Below are 26918 nucleotides of genomic sequence, written 5' to 3' on the forward strand. Positions count from 1 at the left end.
AAACGGTCAAAGCTGAAACCAGGTCCCAGGTTTCTCACTAAAAGCACAGTATCTTTCATACGACCACTTAAAGATTCTGGGAAGTGTGCTCAACTCTTGCAAAGTATCATCTACCAAAATGATCACAGAATTAGTGCCTAAACATCTTCTGCTAAATAAAAATTAGAAGCCATGAAAGAGTCTAGATGCTGAACAATATTTTATTTATGCTGCCAAAAATGCCAGACCTTAAAAATCAGTCCTCATTTTTGTCTTCAAGTACAAAAATGTTAAAAAGATAACCAATTTTTAATGGTATGTTATATATTACCATGTTAATACACTCTATTCAGTACTCAAAGTACTGAAGAATACGGTTTTAATGACAGTGACAAACAGTTAAGTGGTATAGTTTTAACGTAAGTAAAAAGTAAATTCCTACCAAAATTTAATAACAAAATAAACGTTTTTAAAATTGACTTAAAAGTTAATATACGTTTAAAGGCAGTATCCATCAAAATGGAAGATAGATCAATATTGAACAGATAATGAACAAAATCAATTATGACATTGGTACTTTTGATTTTACACAAAAGTTCTCTTGGATTGTCTCAGATAATATGATAGTCACCTAAAAATTCATTTTAGTGTACTAACTGCTTAAGACTATATATAATTTTTCACAGGTAGGGCAAATACACATTAAAATAGTAATACAGTGTCCTTTAGTTTAAATGTTGAGAACTTTGCAAACATGCAGAAGAATTAATTTTCATATATGTTCCTTTGGTTCACTAAACTTTCTTCTTTTTGGCACTGACTCTTGACTAGAAGTATCAAAGTGATGAAGGACCTGTCAAAAGAAAACAAGGATACTTTCCAGTTTACATGTTTTTAATTTTAAATTTTTTCACATCTGTGAAGTTTGTTTGTTCCTTCCTTGCCTTCTTTCTTTTTAAAAGTATACGTAGTGCAACTATTTCCTACTAAGATAGTATATCTGAGTTGTTTAAAAGTAGGGTAAAGTTGGGGCACCTGGCTGGCTCAGACCAAGGAGCATGCCGCTCTTGATCTTGGGGTTGTGAGTTCGAGCCCCGCACTGGGTGTAAAGATTTCTTAAACATAAATAAATAAATAAACAAACAAATAAATAAATAAAGTAGGGTAAATTTTATTACTGATATATTTATATCTTCTGATGGCTGCTGAAAGTACACACTTGTAAAATGTAAGGTCTTCATTAGGGCTGTTGGAGAAATCAGAAAGATCTAACATTATGTCTTCAAAATATTTTGGAGGGATAAGAGGGAAAAAGATTTAATGAGCTGCAGAGAGAGAAACATTCTACCTTGGCACCATGTAAGGTTTAAATCATGTTTTCTTTTTTTGTATTCCTGGTACTTAGCAGTGCCTGATAGCTGTTAGACATTCAATGTATAATCTTGAATGAATAGGAGGACAAATTAGGGAAATTCCTGAAAGTATTCCCTGAGTTACTCAACTTTGATTTTTCTGGAAAACAACAACAACAACAACAACAACAACAAAACCCCACCTCACTAATGATACAAATTGAATGATTTTGAAAAAAAATCAAGGCTTAATACATTGGGAAAAGTCAGACAACTTAATATATTAATGAAGTATCAGGTTATTTCATTCCCTTCTTAAGATATGTAAATTAAAAATACTATTAACTACATTTTTGAGATTACCCCTTTAAAGCAGTCTTATGTATTCAGTTGTCTAATTTTAACCTACTAATAATACTAAAAGTTATAGCTGAAAATACAAATATTTATCTCAGAAATGGCAAACATATGATCTGACTTGGTACACAATAAGGTCCCAAATATGAAACAACTGTTAAAAAATTTAGGTCAGGAAAATTTTTCTTTCCCCTAAGGTACTGAGGGGAGATGCTATATTTTTAGGGAACAAGTTGATTTGGTAACTTATCTTATTTCTACTTCATTTTTGATCTCTAGGAAGCTCAGATCAAATTTCTGGCCCAATTTTAGCTCTACATAAATAAAATGGTTAGCTCTACATAAATAAAATGGCCTAAATATTCTTATATTTTCTCATTCTACCATATTTATTCATATTTAATTTTCTCATTCTATTCATATTTTTCTGGACACACTGATTTTTATTTTATAGATTCCTCCAACTATTTCAAATCATTGATGAAATCAGTATATATTTACATGGAAAAAATTAATAAACAACCATAGCACACCTTATTTAAAATCACCTCATTTTTTAGAACCAATTTATACACAAGATTTGGATATCAGTTCTCTGAGGTAATATCCAGGAATATTATCATATTTAGCATTTAAAGTTTAATCTACAGTAATGATAGTTTGATACTTGCCATTTTTTTCAACTTGTATATTATCATAAACTTACTGTTTTCCCAGATTTGAGTTGATTTCTCTTCCGATTTTCCTTAGAAGATTTTACTGGCTGATTTCCATTAGCCTCCACAAAGACAGAATAATCATCAATTGGTTATTTCTCAAAGAATAACCAACATTTGAAAAACAAGAGGCAACTAACTATATGCAGTTTTTAAAAAAAGCTTTCCTGAGATATAACTGAGATATAATTCAGATAGCATACAGTTCATCTATTTTAAAAAGCATACAGTTCAATAATTTTAATTACAGTCAGAATTGTGCAACCATCATTGCAGTCAATTTTAGAATACTTCATCACTCCAAAAAGAAACGCTGAGGTTTGTTTGTTTGTTCCCTCCTTCCTTCTCTTCTTTCTTTTTAAAATTATACATAGTATACCTATTTCCGACTAAGATAGGATACCTGGTTTCTTTAAATGTAGAGTATACTAATCACTTCCCTATTCCCCCTTTCTCCCACTAGCTCTGAGACATTCTATTCTGTCTCTATAGAAATTCCTACTCTGGACTTTCATATGAGTAGAATCAAATAATATGTGGACTTTTATCACTGGTTTCTTTCATTTAGCATGTTTTCAAGGTTTATTCAGGTTGAAGCATATATGGGTACTTCATTCCTTTTTATGGCTGAATAATATTCCATTGTATGGATAATACTACATTTTGTTTATCCATTTTGTCTATTGATAGATAGTTTTTTTCCACCTTTGGCTATTGTAAATAATGCTATCTATGCAGTTTTTATTTTATTTTTATTTGAGAGAGAGAAAGAGAAAGTGTGTGAGCCAGGGAGAGGGACAGGGGGAGAGACCGAATCCTAAGCAGACTCCAGTGCTCAGCATGGAGCCCGATGCAGGGCTCTGTCTCGTGACCCTGGGATCACAATCCAAGCCAAAATCAAGAGTCAACGCTTGGGGCACCTGGGTGGCTCAGTCAGTTAAGCATCTGACTTTGGCTCAGGTCATGATCTCACGTTTTGTGGGTTTGAGCCCAGAGCCTGGAGCCTGCTTCGGATTCTGTGTCTCCCTCTCTCTCTCTCTCTCTCTGCCCCTTCCCCTCTCGTGCTCTGTCTCTCAAAAATAAATAAACGTTAAAAAAAAAAAAAGTCGATGCTCAACTGACTGAGCCACCCAGGTACCCCTATCTATGCAGTTTTTAAAATGAATATTGGACGATGACAAATTGTTAGCTGTCATATTACTATTCTCTAAAAGGACATGCTTTTCTTTTCTTTTTTTAAACTTTTTTAACGTTAATTCATTTTTGAGAGCATGAGTGGGGGAGGGGCAGAGACAGAGGGAGATACAGAATCCGAAGCAGGCTCCAGGCTCTGAGCTGTCAGCACAGAGCCCAACGTGGGGCTTGAACTCACAAACCAGGAGATCATGATCTGAGCCGAAGTTGGATGCCCAAACGACTGAGCCACCCAGGCGCCCCAGACATGCATATTTTCTGATGTGGGAAGTGTACTTTTCCATATAGCTTCCTTAATGTATATACAATTAAATATTTTCATTTCTTGCCCTTTTCTAGTAATAATGCAGTCATGATTCTCAAAAGCAGCAATACTTTGGCAGAGAGTTCATATACAAAAACATGAGCAATTTTATTTCTTCTTATTTTATTTTTTAAAATATTTATTTTTGAAAAAGAGAGAGAGACAGAGCATGAAGGGGGGTAGGGGCAGAGAGAGAGAGAGAGAGAGAGAGAGAGAGAGAGAGAGAGACAGAATCTGAAGTAGGCTCTAGGCTCTGAGCTGTCAGCACAGAGCCTGATGCAGGGTCTGAACTCATGAACTGCAGGATCATGACCTGAGCCGAAGTTGGATGTTTAACTGACTGAGCCACCCAGGCGCCCCAACATGGGCAATTTTAGAAGTGAATTTATGCTCCTAAAGTGTCTTAATGTCACATTACAAGGAAATCCTGCCTAATAATTTTTTTTTAACTCTTACTTTTTTCCCTATATCCTAGTAAAGGATACTCATCTTAAGTAGAAGCTGCTTAGAAGACCATTTTGCTGCTAGGGGTACTAACTTTTGAAACTTTTTATCTTTTGCTTTCATCAGCATATTAGTTTGCATGCTGCCTTCTGCCAGTTTTAACTTCCTACTGAGAATATGGAAAAGGGGGCACCTAGCTGGCTCAGTTGGAAGAGCACGTGATTCTTGATCTTGGAGTCATGAGTTTGAGCCCTGAGTTGGAGAAAGAGATTACTAAAAAAATAAAATAAAAACTTAAAAAAAAAAAAAAGAATGTAGAAAAAAGAACACCTAAAAATGGCACTATAATCAATGGTGTGCTGGTAGATGTTTAACAACCAGTTCTCTAGGAGTAACGAATCCTGAGTTGAGGCCTTTGCAGATTTCCATGCTGTGGATATTCTCATCATCTCCACTTTTAAGCTATCAACATGATGTCACTGAATGAGGAGTTGGGAAGAAATGCCAATATACCGTTAGGGTGTGCTATTTGTTTCCTGAGTTTGGATATAATATTTTATAGAATGATTTTTCTTCATACCTGAACATTTGAGTAACTTAAAGGTTTAAAATAAAATATAAATCTCCATTTAATAAAAATAGAAAACTAAAATAAAGCAGTGGGTTTTTCCTTAAAAACATGAGATTCATTTTATGCAAAATATGTACAAAACATTAATTTTTATGTCTCATTAACAAGACAATCCATTTACAAGATAGAACATGAGAATATTTTGGCATTCTAGGAAATCTCCTTGGGAGACTGGATGATAGTGTCATTTCTCAAAGCCTTTCCTGAATTCTCCTCTTTCATGCACCTTCAATCAAAGTAACCATTCTTTCCTTTGTGCCTCCATGTAGCCTACTCAGACTGCTACTGTGGCCCTATATCACTGCTCCAGTTACTAAACTTTTAGCTAAGAGTAGGAACAATGTGTTATTCATATTATATCTCCAACACCTAGTAAAAGTACCTGACACATAATAGGCGCTTACTAAATATTGGTCCAATAAAGAAAGGATTAAGAAGCAAAATAAACTCACACGTGGGGAAAAATTACAAGGTTAAAATGGAAAACAAATCTAAAGAGACACTTACCATTTTATTCTGAAATATTTTTCCACTTCTTGTTTTGCTTTCAGATACATCAAGTTCAGATGTTTTACTGACTAACTGTTCAAACTAGAAAAGAAAATAATTACACAAAATCATATAACGTAATAAAAACTTTCCATAACATAATACTAGGCTCTAAAATTCAGTAACATAAAATCTAGGGTATTATCTTAATGAAAACCGGTAATTTTGAATGGTTCTTACTGTCACAAAAAATGTAAAGGTAAAAATAATGAAACTGACCCTGTATACAGTCGATCATTCACTGAACTGAAAAAGTCCCAAATGATCATTGGGCACTACACTACTCTTCCAGAAGATAAGAACTTTAGCTCACCCTCATTGGAGAAAGGAGATGTGCAGAGGAAGGTGGACAATACTCAGTCCCATTATTTTCAAGTTCTTTTTATCTAAATGTTATATCAAGATTTTACTGTCTACGGAAAACAAAATTAAACACGTCTTCTCAAGGCAATAAAAATGTATTATATACTCCATTTGTAAGCACAAAAGGTGGTAGAATAATTGCTTAAGATTCTCTCTAGCTGAAATTCTGAGATTCTATGAACAATATTTAGGTTTACTACTAAATAAATCCACAAAAATTCAAAACTTTGCAATATATACTTTTCAAGTTTTGTTAAAAAGCATTCTTGAGACCTAATTTTATCCTAAAAGACCTTGAATATAATAACAAAACCTGAAAAATAACTAGATAACTATATAAGCAAGTCTTTTGGGGTAAAAAAAGCAAGTTAAAAGTGAGATGAATTATCAAATTTATACCTGACAATGAGAAATTGAAAGATCTGGACTTTCCTTAGATCTCATAATTTCATCTTCCTCACAAACTAAACTTGGTTCTGTTTAAAAAAAAAAAAAGTTAAAATGGTATGAAATAGAATTGGAAGTGAATCAATCTACATTTTCATTAACTTCTTACCTCCAAGTTCAGAAGATCCAGGGTTTTTTTTCTGCTCTTCCATTTTAGTTTCAATGTCAAAATCATCCTACATAATTACATGAATAAAAAAATGGACACATTTTGAAAAGAAATTAAAACAACTGGGCAAAGTATTTATGAACAAATTTGTTTTATGAAGGTTAAATATAACATAACAGTATAACTACCTTACGTTTGCTAGAAATAAAGTCCTATAATTACTATAACAAGGTACAACATTTATCCAAAGTAAAAACTACTACTCTTTTTGGCAGGGTTGCTTTAAGAACAAATATACAACTTTCTCAAAAATACATAATGGCTCTAAGAATCCTTAGTTCTTACTATTGTCGGAGGGCACTGCGTTAGACATGTTTACACAAGCATCATTGCTGTATCTCTGGAATTTCTTTATTTTTTTAAATTTTTTTAACGTTTATTCATTTTTGAAAGACAGAGACAGAGCATGAGCGGGGAAGGGGCAGAGAGAAAGGGAGACACAGAACCCGAAGCAGGCTCCAGGCTCTGAGCTGTCAGCACAGAGCCCAACGTGGGGTTCGAACTCAGGAACTGCGAGATCATGACCTGAGACGAAGTCGACCGCTCAACTAACTGAGCCACCCAGGCGCCCATATCTCTGGAATTTCTATACATATGTTAGCACACACTGAATATGCCCCAATCCTCTTCAGGAAGTTAGTGAAGAATAGATCAGTCATGGTACGGTAGAAATAGCAACAAGTTTAATGTCTACTTTATAATTATACATTTTTTTGTGACATATGTCAAAGAGCTTTAAATATTTTAAAGAATGCTACATAAATCCCAGCATTATTTGTTTATAAAGCAAGACTGGGATTTAGGTTTTGAGAAGACTTTTTCTTTGACTAAACTGTTTGAAAATTGAATTTTCTATTTGTAAGGATGTGGCAGAGCCTAAATCAGAAAAGTCAGTCTCTATATATAAGTACTAAGATCATAATTTAGAATTAAATGAGATAAGACAAAACAACAAAGATTACATTAAATAACAATCATGTTAATGTGGAAGATTTTCTGGGAGTAAGGTAACAATAAAAAAAGGCCTTTTTTATATTTCTATTTATACTTCTAGCATACTTCTATTCAAAACTGAGAATGTACACAGTAAACCTAAGTCTGGTAGGCACTGGAGGATTACAAAGATGAATGACACTTTTCCTGCCTTCTAGGAACTTCCAGCCTGCTTTAGGACAGTGATTTTGCAGGCCCCAAATGAATTCAAGCACAGGTTTAAATGAGCATCTAGTAAGGGTGTTGTAGGAAGGATTCCAACATTAGTTGGGGGATTGGAGTATTTCAGTGGTTTGCAAATTATGCTCCAGACCAAGGGGTTTCCTCAGAGTACACTATGAGGGTAGTTGAAGTGGTGAGTGGCTGGGCCTCCAGGACTTCATTCAGAATAGTTGTTTCTTTTAAACATTTTTTTTTAATGTTTATTTATTTTTGAAGGAGAGGGAGACAGAACATGAGCCGGGAAGGGGCAGAGAGAGTGAGACACAGAATCTGAAGCAGGCTCCAGGCTCTGAGCTGTCAGCTGCAGAGCCCAATGCGGGGCTCGAACTCATGAGCTGTGAGATCACGATCTGAGCAGAAGTTGGACACTTAACCGACTGAACCACCCAGGAGTCCCAGAATAGCTGTGCTTTAAATTTCTGAGAATAATGTTTGCACCAAGATAAAGAGTTTTAAAATGAAAAGCCTATACCTTTCTTACGGTGCAGATCAACCTTGAGTTTATGATTATAATACAATATTTATACAAATATTAATGAGAACTATTAGTCTTTAGAATTGAGTCAAACATTTGTTACTATGGTACTTTATAACTCTTTAAAATGTACTGACACTTATATAATGCTCCTGTTCATCTTCTCGATCATCTTTGTCCCTGAGAATTTTCTGAAGTGGTGTTTTTAATTGTTTTGGTGATAAAATAGCTGAATCAATATTTTCCATTCGTTCTTTTTCAGTAGTCACTTTTACTTTGAAGGTGTGAAAAGGTGTTGGAACTTCTCCCACATTTAAGTACATAGGCTCCCCTTCAAATATCACTCCTTCACAATCACCATCCTTAAAACCGGGAGGCTGGTAATCTGGGGGTGTAACTGCAAAAAGTATAAACTATGAAGTTTATGAAACTGAAGAGAACATAATAATAATAACATACAAAGATTGAAAACATTTCAAATAGTATAGAAAGGCAACCTTTTTTCTTCTTCACTTGACTGGCTGTATGACTTTGAATAAATTATTTATCATCCCTGATTTGGTTTTCTCACCTATGAAATGCGGAAAATAATAGTATCTACCCCATAGGGTAATTGTGGGTATTAGATGAATTAAAGTATATAAACTACTCAGACTAAAACTGGCACATTCTAAGTATTCAATAAATGTTAGTTGTTATTACTATTGTTGCTTTATGTTCTTCTAGAAGATATTATGCATGTAAAACATATATGTCATATATGTATATATCCTTAACAAAACACAAATAAGATCATACTGTTCTATACCTAGATGTTTTTAACCTTTCTTTTTAATCCATTTGTATTATTTCTTGGATAAATTAACTTAATCAGCACATTTTTTTTTAAAGCTTATTATTTATTTTGAGAGAGACAGCGTGAGTGGGGAAGGGGCAGAGAGGCAGAGACAGAATCCCAAGCAGGCCCCAAGCTGTCAGCCCAGAGCCCAGTGCAGGGCTTGAACTCACAAAACCACAAGATCATGACCTGGCCCAAAAGCAAGAGTCAGATGCTTGGCTGACTGAGCCACCCAGGTGCCCTAGCACATTCTCTATAATAGCTTGCATGGTATCCTTATAAACATATAACCTTGCATGTTTGTGTTAAATATATTCCCAAGACACTTTTCTAGGTATAGAATTTCTGGATTAAAGAGAATGTGCATCTAAAATTCTGATACTGCCAAAATGTCCTCTAAAACTCTTGCACCTACATACATTCCCTTGAGAATTTATAAAAGTGCCTACTTTTCCCTCACACCCTTGCCAAGAAATGGTTTACAAGTTTTACTGCTCTGGTAAGTGAAAAGTAGCATCTCACTGTTTTATTTCTTTAATTATGAGTGAGGTTGTACCTCATATGGGTATGTTCATATCGCTGGAGAAGCTTATATACATTTGAAAGTCTATTTTTTCTAATCTTTCTTTTTCAAATACTTACATTAAATGAATATTTTATAATTTCAAAAAATATATTACAATTTAGGTCTTAAAATCAGTTAGGATGGAAACCAACTGTTTCAATACTAAAACATACAGGTAACAAGAGGACGTGTTACAAATAGTACCTTCATCGTAGTAAAAAAGTTTCATAGTCAAACAAACATCATTAGGTAAAGGTCCCAGATTTTGCATTAGAATATAAATCTTGCGAATGAGGAGAATACTTGCTTTCTTGGTGTCAGCAGATGACATGTTGGAATCGTTGCTTTGGTTTTTACTACAAGAGAATCACACATGAATTTCTTTTATGACATGTATGGCTTCTAGTAACTTCATATTTTACTATTTGAGATTCTTATTCCTATTATAGCATTAAGTTTTTAAGTTGAAAGTTACCATAAATGTGTTTTAATGTCACTATTATGAAAGATTTAATATCATCAATATTATTAATAACAGTATAAACTAATAATTTTATTTAATATGCATCTTATATAAGATGTTTAAAGGAAACAAGTGATGGATTTTAATTACATTTCTAATCATTCAAGCATACAACAGCTTTCCTACCCTTTGGCTCTGTTTCACAATTAAAATAAGCCACAGAATTTGGGCTTGCAGCTACTCAAAGGATGTTTTTACAGCCACTCCTGGATGGTTAATTGGGGGTGTTTGAGACATTTCAGAAGTACTTCAGTACTTCTGAAGTTTAGCAATATAGTATTAATATGAATAAGTGGTAATCCGTAATACAAAAAGAAAACTATAAAACCATACCTTATGAAGTCCATGACTGGTCCATTATTACTGTACTTGAACTTAAATTGGTAACATTCTGAAATTGTCTTAAATAGAAAACATTGCAGTTATGTATCTGATTTACAGTACTGGCAGCCAAGTAGCTATATACAGCTTTTCTATGACTCTTCATGCTGATTTAGTAATTTTTCTGCCATGTTAACCCTTATTGGTCCACTGAAATCTTCAAATCCTAATAATTCCCTTGGTTTGGGATTTGGTGCTTCAGTTTGGAGAGATGGTCATTCCCCTACTAATTGCAATGGATATCATATATATCAGAAAGGAACTCCTTAGCAGATAGGTGAGAGGGGCAGCATTATCTCTAATTCTAGCAGAATGGCTCAAGCACAGGGCTTAAATCCTTGCTATACTGTGACTAAGAGCAAGTCATTTAAACCTAAGTTTCAGTTTCCCCAACTAATAAAAGGGGTTGAAAATAGTACCTATCTCATTGGTGGTTATGAATATTTGACAAACAGGATAATTTATACAGAGCACTTAATAAACTGCCTGGCATGCCAACATTCAATAAATATTAGTGAATCAACAAAGTTGCTCTTTTACTGAAAGTAAAAAATGTTCAACTATATAAAACATCTGAAACTAAATGAATATTTTCTGAGCAGTTAGTTTCCAAACAATCAACTAATTCACAACATTTGCTTACGTGATTTTTGTCACCATGGACATATATTAAGCATTAACTGCAGGCATGAGTATCAAAGAAAAGACACTGCCAGCCCTGTCGAAGCTTTTTTTTTTTTTTTTTTAATTGCTTTCTTTGTATTTCAGTGCTCACATAGGAATGGGGATTAGCTCTTTCTTTTTAAAAACAGCTGCTTCTCCATGACTGAATGGAACACTATAACAGCTACTGTGCAATGGTTAAGCACCAAGGTCATGAACTGGACTTCTTAGGTCCAAATTCTTGTTCTGCCACTGTGACCTCTGGCAAGAAACCTTGTATCTAGGTTTCCTTATCTAGAGTGGAGATAATAATGGTAGTTACCCCATGAAGGTTATGATGAATAAATGAGATAATGCATATAAAGCTTCAAGGAACAGAGCCTAATAATAGTAGGCACTCAACAGATCTTTCCCCTTTGTTTCTTGTTTGGTTTTTCCTGTCATTTCTTGTAATACCTTCTTTAATTGTCAGATGAACAGGTGGATGTGACTGAATTGGGATGAATATTCAAAGTGCAAGTGTTAAGTATCTTATTTTTGTCAAACTCAACCTCTTTCAAAATTCCATAAAAAGAATATTATATTGAAGCAGAAATCAGGAGTTTTAGGTTATTTCTATTGGTTTTTGGCTTAGTGGCCAAGGGTCAGTCACACAGTCTCTTTGGTAGTAAGTGTATTAATCTGTTTAAAGATAACAATACAAGCCTTGTCTTACCTCAAAAGGCCTTTACGAGGTTCAAATGGTTCAAATGTGAAAATATATGTGAAAGTGTATTGATTAAAGCACAAGTAAAAGCATAGGATATTATTATAATTTTATGTTATTTTTAGATTTTAAAGATATTATGTTTCTTTACTAACCTAAGTACACCTACCTGAGGGTCTTCTGGATTGGTGTATACCTATTTAAAAATAATTTATAATTGAGTTATTTATATAAGGCTAAGTATTCAAGGAGAACTAAATTGGATATTTAGATGAAACTATTAAATGGATTCAGCAAAACAAAATACAAAATAACCTCCCAAAATATTAATTTGTTACTTTTGCCCCCACTGAATAGATCATTTACTTGAATAAAGTGACATAATCAATTGTTGGTTTTAGTGTTATTTAAATAAGCAAGGCCAAATTTGACGTCTTTAAAAAAGAACATACAATTTAAAAATACTTACAGCTAGAACAACCATCCTTAGCTGAAATATAACAAAGAACAAAAATCTTACTTTTACTCCATAAAATATTTTTTCATGATGGATCATAAGAATTCTTTGCCTTATTTCAACATTTATTCCTAGTAAGAAATAACCTTGCAGAAAATATGATGTATATAAAGCAATACATTATGTATCTTTCTCTAGTCCCCCAAATATCTCTCTTTCTTTTACTTTTGAGAAACCTGTGCACACACAAGCTGGGGGAGGGGCAGAGGGAGAGAGAGAATTTTAAGCAGGTTCCATGCCCAGATCTGAGCCAATGTGGGCCTCAATCTCACAACTGTGATATAGTGACCTGAGCTGAAATCAAAAGTTCAACGCTTAACCGACTGAGCCACCCAGGCACCCCCAAATAGATATTTCTAGTTGACTTACTAAAGGTTGAAATTCATGTCACTGACTTAAGCAAACATGGGTATTTCTGCCAGTTACAAGGAAAATATATATTATGAAATAACACATTAAACCTTACCAATGTTAGAACTAATTTTGAAAAGAGAAAAGTAGAGTTCAGGACTCTGTTCATTTAATAAAGGGAAGAAGCTTTGGAAACCAGAGGAATAGAGAATCATAGGAAATCACCCACTAAAGTAATTGGACAAAAATCTAAGAGTCATCCTTGATTTGGATCTTTTCCTTATACTCCACAACCAATCTATCAACAAGTCGAATCAGTTCTATTGCCAAATATACCCTGAATCTTTTCATTTATTTCCTTCTCTGCCTCTTGGTCTAAGCCACAGTGATTTTTCACCAGTACTGCATTAACGGACTAAGCAACACTCTCCTTGATTCCCATCTTATTCTCCTTCCACAGTATATTGTCTTGAAAGTAGCCACAGTGATTTTTAATTTAAAATGTAAATTAAATGATGTTACATTTCTACTCAAAACCTTCAAATGGCACCTAAAATATAATTCAAACCCCTCACCTACATAGTCCTGAAAGCTCTGGCCCTGCCTGTTTCTCCAGACTCCTCTAAACGACTCCTCCTCCCCCACTGCTCATTGCATTCCATTCACACTCGCTTTCTTTTTGTTCCTTGAACTCTCTAAACTTCCCTCAACTCTTTGTATTTGCTCTTCTGCCAGGAATATTCTCTCCCAAAGTCAATGCCTGGCTGGTTTCTTCTCAGTCAATTCTCAGCTTAAATGGCACCTACTCAGAGAAGCTCCTATCCTATCGAAAGTTACCCCACCTCTCCACCTGCAACACACTTTTTCTAAATATTTTATTGGCATTTAGCACAATTGTAAATTATCTGATTTACTTGTTTTATTGACTGTTTTCCCACTATAGAAAGGGCTCTCTTTGTTTCGCTGACCACTGTTAGTTCACCCAGCTCCTACCTGGAGTATGTGTCTAGCACATAGCAGGCACTTAATATTTAATGAGTATTAAATACTTAATGCCTTAATAAGGGAGGTTAGTGACCATGGATAAAATTATATCTTTTTTACATTTTGTTTAGAGATGGACTTCTTTATATATGTTAATATAAACATAAGTATACAAAAAGGCTTATAATCTACAGTAAACCCTTATTAATCGAAATTTCACCTATTTATGATTTGTGACAATTAAAAAAAATTTTTTTTAACATTTATTTATTTTTGAGACAGAGAGAGACAGAGCATGAACGGAGGAGGGTCAGAGAGAGGGAGACACAGAATCTGAAACAGGCTCCAGGCTCTGAGCTGTCAGCAAAGAGCCCGACACGGTGCTCGAACTCACAGACCGCGAGATCGTGACCTGAGCCAAAGTCAGCCACTCAACTGACTGAGCCACCCAGGCGCCCCTGATTTGTGACAATTTAACCTAGACTACACAGAAATTTATTTTTGAATTCTTATGAAGAAACAATTTATTAAATTATTAGTATAAACAAAATTGTAGAAGGCATGTGAAACTAATAAACTATTTTAAAAGAGTTTTTTTTAATTTATTAAGTTTTTGTAAGTTAATAAGTGTTATTCTTAACACAACCAAGTGTTAACTAAAACTGGCTTGGCAAAATTTGTTAAGCATTAATTCTATCGGCTTTAAATTGAGTTGAATATTAGTCTTTAAAATATTCAAATGTTCAAACTTTTCAGTAATTTGGGCTGGCCTATGCCCAAATTAGTTTAAATTAATGTTCTACTTTGTGGCTATTGCTGTTACATTTATAGAGTATAAGCTGTAGAAAAAAAGACAATGAGATACTGACTTACGTATTTTTTTTGTAAAGCATCATAGCATCCTAGCATCCTAAAAAATAATGAAATATTCATTTTTAGACCGAATGCTTTTCCAGAAAATAATTCTTTTAATAAGTCTCCATATTATCTCATTACTAAATAATACAAAATTTTCTTATTAAAGCTCCCTTCTTGGGGCATCTGGCTGGCTCAGTTTGTGGAGCATCCAGCTCTTGATCTCAGGGTTGTGAGTTCAAATCCCACATTTGGCAAGGAACTTACTTAAAAAAAAAAAAAGCTCCCTTTTTTTAAGATTTTATTTTATTTTTTAAGTTTATTTATTCACTGTGTGTGTGTGTGTGTTTGTGTGTGTGTGAGAGAGAGAGAGAGAGAGAGAGAGAGGTGAGGAGGGGCAGACAGAGACGGAGAGAGAGAATCCCAACTAGGCCCTGCGCTGTCAGCACAGAGCCTGATGGAGAGCTAGAATTCATGAACCGTGAGATCATGAACTGAGCTGAAACCAAGAATCAAACGCCCAACCGACTGAGACACTCGGGCACCCCTAGGATTTTATTTTTTTAAAGTAATCTCTACACCCAATGTATGGCTCAAACTTACAACCCCAAGATCAAAAGTCAAATGCTCTACCTATTGAGCCAGAATTTTAATTTCTTTAAAATTAAAGAAAAAATTTAATGCAAAGATCCAAAGACCTGCAAAAATGGTATCTAGTGTTAAAGGGGGAGTTACTAAAATTGGGTTAAACAATGAAAGGTATGCAAGGTACAAAAAAAAAATGTGATTTAAGAGAAAAATAATTTCATATCATTAGGTAATCTTTTACTTACCACTTCACTAACTGTGTAGATCCTGGACAGTTTTTATCTTCTCTCAGAATTTTCACACAAAGATCTAAACACCAAAATGATATAAATATAGAACTACTCAAGATTAGTAAGCAAGTAGAAATTTTATTTTATTTTATTTTTTTAAGTAGGTTTCAGGCCCACGGCGGAGCCCAACACAGGTCCTGAACTCATGACCCCGAGATCAAGACTTGAGCTGAGATCAAGAGTCAGATGCTTAACCAACTGAGCCACCCAGGCACCCCAAGCACCTAGAAATTTAAGTGAAATTATTTTCGTCAGCTGTGTATTAGATATATATTATGCAATGGCAATGAACTTCCAGATGATTGGTATTAACATAATTTAAAAGAAGAAAGGTCTTATGGAAATAAATAATCTTTTTATCCTTATTATAAAATGGCATCAAAATGATTAGGATACATGTGATGGGCAAAAAAAAAAATGTAATTTTTAAAAGCTATAGAATACTTAAAAGTTAGATATAATGCTTTCACGCCATCATTATCCAAGAGTTTTAGAGTATTTGCATGGGCCCGTATCCCAATTAAATTCTTGTAAAAGGCCAAGAAGTTAACTGGCTGTGAGAGATAGAGACCTGCAAGGAAGCAACAGGTAATACAATGGTAAGGACTAAGATCTCTGTCTCTGTCTCAGGTTCCTTATAGGAGTAATAGCTAACTCACAGGCCTGTAATATGAATTAACAAGCTGTAATACATAACATAGTGCTTAACATATTGCCCACCATATAGTTGGCACACAAAATTAGGTACACACTATGTGCTGGGTAATGAATTATTACTGTAGTATAAATAGGCTGTTATTTTTACTTCCCAAAATAACACAAGAACATATACTACTACTATACAAAGCAATAAATAATAGAATGTTTTTACCTACCAGCTTCATCATTAAAGAGTAATGTCAGGTGAAATTAAACTTGAGAAACTAAGGAAAAATTTTAGGATTAAGTGCTTCCAAAGGTATTGAATATACTTTTTAAAAACTACTTAGTCCACATAAAAATGTGTACATGAATATAGCATTATTTATAATGGCCAAAAAAGTGTAAACAACTGAAACAAACATTCATCAATGTTTGCTTATCAATATAAACATTCTATATAATAGAATACTAGTCAACAATAAAAGAGAATGAAGGACTGATTCATGTCACCATACGGATGAATCTTGAAAACATAAGTGAAATAAGCTGGTCACAAAGGACCACATATTATATGATTCCATTTATGGGGAATGTCCAGAATAGGTAAATCCATAGAGACAGAAAGCAGACTGGTGGAATCCGAGGACTGGGGAGGTTGGGGGAAGGGGAGAATGACTAGTGAGTATGGAGTTTCCTTTTGGGGTGATGAAATGTTCTAAAATTGGCTATGGTAGTGGTTGCACACCAATCTGAATATACTAAAAATCATTCAGTTGTGCACTTTAAGTGAGTGAATTGTCAGGTATGTGAATTTCATCTCACTAAAGCTATTATTAAAAAAAGATCTCTAGGCAAAAATTTATACAGTCTTAAAGCAAGCCAAAATAAAAACAACACGTTTAAAGCAGGTTTTAAAATCAACATGAACAAAGTTGAAAATAAACAAAAAATAAACATTACATTACCATCTAGATATCTTGTTCCATAAGCACATTCTGGAAATATTCCTCTCAAATAGGTGATGCAGGATACTGAAACTGCTAGGAGCCTCTTCACTAACACTAAAGACTGCTGCTCTGTTGATATCTTATTGGGAAATACCAATGCACTCTAAATTTCAGGAAAATGAAAACATTTTATTTAGATTTATTAAAAATAACATCCTCCCAAACTTCAGGTAGATCTAACTTTGCGTCAGCATGGTACTTTCCCAAAGAATTTCTAACCATAGTGGTGAACCACGGTACTTTCCCATAGAATTTCTAACCCAGAAAGTCAGGGTGGCTTCTAAGAGGCGAAAGTGATTTCAGGGAAGCAGCCTAAAGGTAAAATGCAAAAAGTGCTTAAAAATCCTCTTAACATCCTCTTGCAGGTTAACAGTCTGTAAGTGCATAATACATGATAGATTGTAGTAACTCTTTAGTTACTAACTAGATTTGACACACATAACCCTGTAACACAAGAACATTGCAAAGATGAGAATTTTCTTTGTGAGGCATGCACATTCATTTCCTTGGACTAGACTGCTATGAATGATAATTTCATCAAAGCCACAGAATAGCATTCATTAACACCTAGTGTAAATTGGATACGAACCAGTGATTTAATGCAATGCATCAAACATCCAACACAATTCTCCATGGATTCTAAATAGTTTAGCAAATACCTTCCTTTCTTAAAACATGGAGTTTCCTGATCTCATTAAACCCTTCAAACAGTTGGCTCTAACTTTTAAACATAAAAGACTCCAGGAAACAATAAGATTAGCTACATTAAAATATTTTTAAATACAAGAAATCATACCATGGAAGTCCTCTGTAATTGTGCAGTGGCCATCTTCTGGGAAAGTCTTTTCCTTAATTCAACCTTGTGACAGAAACGTGAGCTTTAACTTCAGATCTTTTTTGTATCGCTAATATTCTAGTTGGCTACATGTAAAGTCAGAAAGAACTTTAAGTGAATAAAAATAAATTTTATGTGATCAATTTCATGTAAATAATGTTTACATAAAGAAATCAATCACAGTATTCGAGTACTGACTACATTGCACGGTTAGGTAGGTATGAAAACGGCCCCTGCCAGACTCTTTAAAATAATCTTAGAAGTTTTTTTTTTTTTTTTTACATTTATAGTTTCAAACAACTGATTCAAGTCAGGTTCCTTAACTGAACTTCATTCAGCCCAGCTCTGGGTATAAAAACATATTGTCCTACTCTGCGGAACCACCCCAAAAAGCGGAATGGAAAATATTCCAGATCTTTCTTGGCTGATTCTGATTTCTCAATTACAATTGGTATTTTCACGTAAGTTTCATTTGGGGGTTCCAGTTTCCCTTGTCTTAAGCAGACAATTCCACTGGAAGAGGTCCCAGAGGACACGCTTTAGTGTCATTGACCCTAAAGAAGCCCGGACTAGACACTGGAGTTAACCTAATCTCGAACCTCTCGTGAAAAAGCAGCAGGCTCACGTTTCCGTCCCGTTTCACCATTAAGACTTTAAGAAGCTTAAAAGTAGTTGTGAAGCGACAGAAAAAGAGCTTGAAACGCAGAAGACACAAACAAACAGGAAAGAAAACAAATACATTACGTAAGGTCTGAGGGGCACCAGCCGCTGGGAAACCTGGCACCGTGCGGCGCGCGCTTTGCCTGACGCGCAGGCGCCTTCCTTCAACGGTCGCCCGCGGAGGCGCTTACAGGGCCGTGTGATCCCCCCACCGTCGCTTTCCCGCCAAGAGCCGCGCAAGGCGCGCTGGGAACCCCAACCGGCCGAAGAGCTCGTCTCAGCCAGAGAAAGGCCGATTGCCAGCAGGGTAACGTTAAGTAATGGCGTGTGCCAAGCTTCCCGAAATAACAAAGCTTTCCTACGGTGACCCAAGTGTTCTCGGCCGTCATTTAATGAATCCTGTTAATTTCCGATCGGTTTCGAACTTTTGCTTTTGTTATTCGATCTACCACATATGTATTGTACTCCCACCTTAGTCTCCTGTGTCTTCAGGAAGCCAGTTGCTCTGGCAGTGGCCTACTTAGTTATTTCCGCTGCGCTGTCGGTGGGGACAGTGCATAGCTACTAATGTAGTTAATGTCGCATTTACAAACACGATCAGAGCTGGTAGGTAGTTGGACATTGTCGAAGAGTACAAATTGTTTACTAATTGTTACATATCCAAATAAATTGTGTTATCGGTATAAACATTTCATAATTATTCATTAACTTAGATGTGTCTGTATGAAAAGATGAAAAGATTTGCCCAAAGTCAGTTAGAGGAATGAAGTCTAGAATCTTGTTTTCAATGAAAAATATTCAGTATCTGGGGAACCTGGGTGGCCCGGTCCGAGAGCATTCCACTCTTGATCGCCGCTCAGGGCTTGATCTCAGGATCATGAGTGCAAGCTCCCCGTTGGCCCCACGCAAATTCAATATTCAAATCCCCTGGTTTAATAATTATTTTGCTTTATAGTTCTCTCACAGGTCAAGTTTACAAATGGCTTTCAAAATTCACTTCTTTCTCCTACTTTGCTTATTCTAAGAGCCTTGTGAAGAAGACATAAGTATTACTCCTATTTTACTTATTTTTTAAAAAAGTTTATTCATTTTGAGACAGACAAAGCGACTGAGCATGAGCGGGGGAGGGGCAGAGAGAGAGAGAGAGAGAGAGAGCGCACCAGACAGACCCACAGACAGAATCCAAAGCAGACTCCTCACCACACTGTCGGTGCAGAGCTGGACATGAGTCTAACTCAGGAACCCTGAGATCATGGCCTACTCCAGGATCAACAGTCAGATGCTTAACTGACTGAGCCACCCAGGCGCCCCTGTTACACCTATTTTATTTTATTTTATTATTTTTTTTCAACGTTTATTTATTTTTTGGGGGACAGAGAGAGACAGAGCATGAACGGGGGAGGGGCAGAGAGAGAGGGAGACACAGAATCAGAAACAGGCTCCAGGCTCTGAGTCATCAGCCCAGAGCCTGACGCGGGGCTCGAACTCACGGACCGTGAGATCGTGACCTGGCTGAAGTCGGACGCTTAACCGACTGCGCCACCCAGGCGCCCCTACACCTATTTTAGAGATGAGAAAACTGATCCAGGTAAATTTGGTTTCCTGAAACTGCAACTAATTTTAGCCTTGGCAGAGGGGGAGCCATGACACCACCTAATGATGACACATTAGGTTTATGATATGGTGCTTCATATTAAATTTACATTAAAACAATGTTTTTAATATTTGTTTTTGAGAGACGGAGAGACAGAGCACAAGTGGGGGAGGGGCAGAGAGAGAGAGAGAGAGAGAGAGAGAGAATCCAAAGCAGACTCCAGGCTCTGAGCTGTCAGCACAGAGCCTGACGCGGGCTTGAACTCATGAACTGTGAGATCATGACCTGAGCCAAAGTTGGATGCTTAACAGAATAAGCCACCCAGGTGCCCCTAAATTTACTTCTGAGTTATTAACAACTATAGAAAAGAAATATGAAAAAGTATATTTACTTTTAATCAATTATTTTAATCAGGTAATTTACTTTTAATCAAGAGTCAGACTCATCCTGAGTCACAGAATCAGAATAATGCTGTAGGGGAGGAATAATTTCTCTTTCCCTTCTTAGGGTCTCTGGTTGGGCCTATGAATTTCACTGACAGAAGACAGATTAACAGGAGAAAACGTGCATGTTTTAATTACATCTTTTTTACACGTATCTGGGAGTCTTCACATGAAAAGTAAAGACCTAAAGAATCAAGTTGAATGCTTGTATACTGAATTGGACAAAGAATACTAAATTGTGCAAATGTGACTAGGCAAAGGGGCTTTGGCTGGAGCCATTAAGTTAGTGACGTGATATGGGGTTAGGTTAACAAGGTTTGTTTGTACAGGTTGATCTTGGCCTTGACCTCGTGTCCTTGGTGGCAAGAATTTCTCTTTCCTTCTGATGTAGGGAGGATATCTTTCACGAGGGAATTTTCTCTCCTGCTTTTAAGAAAAAGAAGGAAAGTCAGAATGTCCTTCTTGCAGGTGCTATTTTTCAAATGCTTTTAACGCAGCATAGTCAGTATGCCACAGCAACATGTTTTGAGGTTCTGTGTTCTGAACTCCTTCAATGCAATCAGCAGGTACTGATTTAACCAACTAGATCACTGACTATATTTTGAGGATGAGAGTGGGTGGTGTTGGGGCAAGACATTTAAAACATTGATTACCATAATAGTAAGTACATACCATTAAAAATAGCAATACAGGGGTGCCTGGGTGGCTCAGTCAGTTAAGTGTCTGACCCTTGATCTCAGCTCAGGTCATGATCTCATGGTTCGTGTGATCGAGTCCCCTCATTGGGTTCTATGCTAACAATGCAGAGCCTGCTTGGGGGCTCTCTCTCCCTCCCTCTCTCTCTGCCCTTCCCCTGCTCACTCTCTCTCAAAATAAATAAACTAAAAAAAAAAATAGTATACAAATATATTAGAAATCTGAAGGTTAATACTAGAAGAGACAGTTAAAAGAATTATCGCTGATTTAAAAATAATACTGATTTTAAAAATATTGGTTAAGAGAACGGGATGTTAGGCTTTTAGAGATACTATAAAACAAACGACCTTCAGTTATGCATGGTGTTAATCATAGTACCATTTTGAATGTGCCTCTGAATTGTTTGATGACAGCTACTAGGTACTTACTTTAGAGACCATAACTTTTTGCTATCTAGAAATTGATGAGTTCTTGGTTACATGACACAAGTGCTGCCCAAATACACATATCTATCTACCATGGATCATTTTTTTAAGTGTTTATTTACTTATTCTGAGAAAGAGAGTGAGCGCACACATGCACGCACAAATTGGGGAGGAGTAGAGAGAGAGGGACAGAATCCCAAGCAGGCTCTGCACTGACATCACGGAGCCTAATGCAGGGCTCTATCACAAACCATGAGATCATGACCTGAGCCTAAATCAAGAGTTGGGTGTTCAACTGACTGAGGCACCCAGGTGCCCCATGGATCAATTTTTGTACAATTTATCATTTGCTGTTTGAAATTATTAGGGAGGAAAATATTTTTCTGTATCATCTTAATTTTAAGTTTATTTATTCTGACAGAGACAGCATGAGTGGGGGAGGGGCTATGAAAGTGGGAATGAGAGAGAGAGAGAGAGAGAGGGAATCCCAAGCAGGCTCTGAGCTGCCAGCACAGAGCTGGACGTGGGGCTCAAACTCACAAAGCTGTGAGATCACAATCTGAGCTGAAACCAAGAGTCAGTTGCTTAACCAACTGAGCCACCCAAGCACCCCTTCCTGTATCCTCTTAGATTTTGTACTTGGGGGCTTGCAATTTTAATGGACAACAGACAGCTTAGCAAGAGGGAAAAACAAATGTAGTATGTACATATGCACAGGAGTTCACAAAGAAATGTGACTCAAGGATGTAGTTAGATTTTGGAGTTTATATACCATCTTAATAGGTAATGGGGAGGGTAGAGGGGCACTTATGGGAGAACAGAGGACTTCTAGGAAAAATGAATGGGCCCTTAGGAGAATAGATGGGATATATGGTAGTTTTATAACAATGTCTCTTGAGGTGATTTCTTATCCAGTGTTGACTTGTGCTGACTTCTTGTCTTTATAAGAGTTAATCTTCCCCTGTGGTGAAACTCCTTGGGAGGAGATTCAGGACAGTTGAATTCTTTTGGGAAGCTTTGCTTTTAGGAAAATAAGGGGAATGGAGAGAAAGCCTCTTCCCACATCCATTGATTTTCAAAATGTCTTTAGTTCACAATAATCCTTATGCCACTGTGGCATCGTCTCGACCCTTTCAAAATTAATAATAAAAAATTTGGAGTACCTGGGTGGCTCAGTCGATTGGATGGCTGACTCTTGATTTTAGCTCAGGTCATGATTCTCAGGGTCATGAGATCAAGCCCTGCATTGGGCTCCGTGCTGGAGCCTGCTTAAGATATTCTCTCTCTCTCTCTCCCTCTCTTTCTCCCTCTGCCCCTCTCCCCGACTTATATGCTCACTCTCTTTCTAAAATAAATAAATAAATAAATAAATAAATAAATAAATAAATAATGATAAAAAAGTAACATACAAATATGTTTAAGTTGCCTGTATATGAATAATAAATTCTAGAAAGATATACAAGAAACTCTTAATAGTGGTTACTTCTAAGGAGGAAGGATCTGAGCCTTTAGGGGAAAGGAATGGGATATAAATTTTTCACTGTTTTATATATATAGTCAATTTTCATTATTCATGGACTTCATAACAGTGAAATTGCCCACTTACTAAAATTAATTTGTAACCTCCAAATTAAAAAGCAGTTCAATATAATGCGTTTGCATTCATTTGCAGACACGTTCAAAGTGGTAAAGAAAAAATTTGAGTCTTTCTATACACACATTCCCAGCTGAGGTTGAACAAGATGATGTTTTGCTTTCTTGTTTTAGCTCTTATATTGTAAACAAATGTTCTTTTTGTGGTCTATTTAGTACCATGTTTTTGCATTGTTGTGACTTTTTGTTTTCTTTTTTTCCTTTCTCTCTCTCCTTTTTTTTTGTTTGTTTGTTTGTTTTTGGTAATTTTGCTGTTTAAAATGGATAGTTGAAGTGCTGTTTAGACCTAAGAAAGTTGTGATGTGCCTTACAGGGAAACTACATGTGTTGGATAAGCTTTGTTCAGGCATGAGTTATAGTGCTGTTGGTGTTGGCTGTGAGTTCAATGTTAATGATATCCACAAAATATATTGAATAAAGTTTCTTAAACAGAAACACACATAAAATGAGATTTTATATTAATCAGTTAATGAAAATGTTGTGACCATGGTCTCACAGGAATGTAACCCTGTATTTCCCTTAGAAGCAATGGTTCAATATTCAAGAATTCAGTGTTGTGGTATTATTTGCACATAACAACGGAAAATAATGAGAACTGACATTATATACTGACAGAGTTCAGAACATACTACCCCAAAATATGGGACATTGGCATATTGGAGTTTAAAAAACTTTTTTTATTGAAAAATTTTTAATTTATTTTTGAGATGGAGAGAGACAGAACACAAGCAGGGGAGGGTTAGAGAGAGAGGGAGAGAGACACAGAATCCGAAACAGGGTCCAGGCTCTGAGCTGTCAGCACAGAGCTGGACGTGGGGCTCCAACCCACCAACTGCGAGATCATGACCTGAGCCAAAGTCGGACGTTTAACTGACTGAGCTACTCAGGCGCCCCTAAAATTTTTTTTCAATGTTTATCTTTTTATATTTTGAGAGAGAGAGACAGAGACAGAGTGTGAACAGGGGAGGGGCAGAGAGAGAGGGAGACACAGAATCTGAAGCAGGCCAGGCTCTGAACTGTTAGCACAGAGCCTGAAGGTGGGGCTCGAACTCACCAGCTGTGAGATAATGAGCTGAGCTGAAGTCCCATGTTTAACCAACTGAGCCACCCAGGTGCCCCTGGAATTTTTTTTAATGTCTATTTATTTATGAGAGAGAGACAGACAGAGCAGGAGCAGGGGAAGGGCAGAGAGAGAGGGGACACAGAATTGGAAGCAGGCTCCAGGCTCTGAGCTGTCAGCACAGAGCTGGAAGCGGGGCTCGAACCCACGAACCATGAGATCATGACCTGAGCTGAAGTCAGACGCTTAACTGACTGAGCCACCCAGGCACCCCAGCATACTGAATTCTTAAGTTGAAGGATTTTGAGAAATGGCAGGTGCAGGAAGGATTCTCTTTATCTGTCCAGTTTCCACTGAACGAGTGCCTAGAAACAGTGGTGGCAGAAGGACTCTCTGACCTCCTCCTCTTCCTCTGAAGCATGTTGTAAGACCTTCATGTGAAAGGTACTCTCTATACCTAAAGGAAAGGAGCATCCTTGTCTCCGAAGACAAAGGGATGCCAAGAGAAATCCAAATGAACAGGCCTTGGTAAGATTCCTGTAGTTCAGTACTATTAGCTCATACCCTTTTGTCCTATCACACTTTTCCAGGACTTTCCATTCTTCATCAATCATTGTATAAAAACAGTCAAATTTATTTGTCCTGGTCTTCGTTTTCTTATGAAGGCTCCTGTGTCATGTAAAACTTACATTAAATAAATCTGCATGCTTTTCTATTGCAGTTGAATTCACAGGGCTCCAGCTAGATAACCTAGAAGGGTAGTGGGAAAAAGATATTTTCTTCCTCCCCTACAATACTTTTTTATTTTTGAGCCTTGTGAATGTATTAGCTCTACTAAAAAAAAATTAAACAAACAACCAGCTCCAGGAACTGCTACCTGAATATTATAAAATTTTAACTTACTGTTTTTTTTAAAGATTATTTTTATTTATTTTGAGAGACATTGAGCATGAGTGGGAGAGAGGCAGAGAGAGAGGGAAAGAGAGAGCCCCAAGCAGGCTCCGGGCTATCAGCAAGGAGCCTGACTCGGAGCTCAATCCCATGATCCCGCAAGATCATGACCTGAGCTGAGATTTACAGTATGTTGCTTAGCCAACTGAGGCAGGTGTCCCAGCTTACTGTTTTCTTAAAGCAATCTCATTAATTGTCTTTATCTCAGTGAAGTAGAAAGAAAGAGGAACAAAATCTGGGTTAAAGTATAGGCCTAGGAGGGATAAGAAAGAGAGAGGGAAGAAGGAAAAGAAAGTTTTGAATAATAGCTTCCTTTAAAAATTTTTTTCTTGGGGCGCCTGGGTGGCGCAGTCGGTTAAGCGTCCGACTTCAGCCAGGTCACCATCTCGCGGTCCATGAGTTCGAGCCCCGCGTCAGGCTCTGGGCTGATGACTTAGAGCCTGGAGCCTGTTTCTGATTCTGTGTCTCCCTCTCTCTCTGCCCCTCCCCCGTTCATGCTCTGTCTCTCTCTGTCCCGAAAATAAATAAAGAACATTGAAAAAAAAATTAAAAAAAAATTTTTTTTTCTTTAGGTTCCTTTAAATTTTAATAGAAGTTTTAAAATAGTTTCTGCAAGTTTTAGATTTCCATTACTGTGGAAGAACTATTAGGACACAGCTTTACTTCTAACACAATATGCTGGTTATTCATTTGCATTCATCTATCACTCGTGTATTTTTTCTTTCATCAAATAGTGACAGAGTACTTTAAGGCAGGCACTGTGCTACGTACAGTTACAGTATGTTACAAAGTGGTAACAAGAGTCATGATTTCTGCCATAGTTGAGTCTATGATCTAATGAAGGAGAGAGATGTTATACAAACAAGTATAAATATGTATATAATTATAATTTGATGTAAGTACTGGATTCAATAAGAGTCAAAGGTGGAAAAGCAGTTTACATGAGAAGGTGGGTCATGGAAGACCTAAGGAAATTACATTTAAGTTACAACCAGAGGGATGAGTAGAAGTTATTAGAAGAAGAGTGTGAAAAAAAAAGAAAAAAAAAGAAGAAGAATGTGGCGGGAAAGTATGCTGTGCAGGGAGAAAAACATTTGCAAAGGCCCTAATATGAGAAGTACTTCAAAAACTGAAGGAAGGCCAGTATGGCAAGTGCATAGCAAATGTGGAAAACTGACTCCAGATGAGATAGGAAAACCAGGATATGCAGACTTTAATAGTCAATGTTAAGGAATTTGTGTTTTATTTCAGGTATAATGGGAGCTATTGAGTGCTTACGATTGGGAAAGATATCAAATTTATGTTTCTACATTATCACTCTGGTTGTTGGTTGGAGAATGAATTGGGGGGGGGGCAGGCATCTGGAAAGACACATTGATTCATCCTGAGTAGTTATGTCTTTTAAGGATTGCTTTGTTTTAATTTTTAAAATTTGTTTTTCAATGTTCAAAATCATCTTTATTTATTTGGTTACTTATTTAACCCTTGCCCTCATC

The 26918-nt window shown here is 36.3% G+C and overlaps 1 protein-coding gene across 5 annotated transcripts; it reads right to left on the reverse strand.

The window, feature by feature from the left end:
* Positions 1–180: 180 nt before the first annotated feature.
* HORMAD1 (HORMA domain containing 1) lies at positions 181–19218 on the reverse strand. 5 transcript variants are annotated; one of them, XM_027056256.2, is made up of 15 exons: positions 18685–19218; positions 17902–18026; positions 17064–17208; positions 15412–15475; positions 14597–14633; positions 12341–12361; positions 12041–12067; positions 10455–10522; positions 9803–9954; positions 8333–8592; positions 6446–6512; positions 6289–6365; positions 5485–5568; positions 2395–2466; positions 181–832 (listed from the first exon to the last, which is right to left on the reverse strand). In XM_027056256.2, the coding sequence occupies exons 2-15, from the start codon at positions 17932–17934 to the stop codon at positions 752–754; spliced, it is 1188 nt and encodes a 395-aa protein (XP_026912057.1). In that variant the 5' UTR covers positions 17935–18026; positions 18685–19218; the 3' UTR covers positions 181–751. The 5 variants fall into 5 exon arrangements, with proteins under 5 accessions (XP_026912057.1, XP_026912055.1, XP_026912056.1 ...); XM_027056254.2 differs by having other exon boundaries at positions 17902–17964; positions 18685–19216; XM_027056255.2 differs by lacking the exon at positions 18685–19218 and adding an exon at positions 18540–18677 and having other exon boundaries at positions 17902–17964.
* Between the last annotated feature and the right edge of the window lie 7700 nt (positions 19219–26918).

This window comes from Acinonyx jubatus, chromosome C1 (assembly GCF_027475565.1).
Source record: "Acinonyx jubatus isolate Ajub_Pintada_27869175 chromosome C1, VMU_Ajub_asm_v1.0, whole genome shotgun sequence".
Lineage (NCBI taxonomy): Eukaryota > Metazoa > Chordata > Mammalia > Carnivora > Felidae > Acinonyx > Acinonyx jubatus.

Bases quoted from the DNA above. Each gene is read 5' to 3' on its own strand.
- HORMAD1 (XM_027056253.2), bottom strand. From the start codon at position 18,586: ATGGTGAAACGGGACGGAAAC. The intron at 17,965-18,565 runs GTGAGCCTGCTG...TTCTGTCACAAG, and splicing joins TGGTGAAACGGGACGGAAAC to GTTGAATTAAGGAAAAGACT. The intron at 8,593-9,802 runs GTACTATTTGTA...TACTTTTTGCAG, and splicing joins ACTTTTTTACTACGATGAAG to TTACACCCCCAGATTACCAG.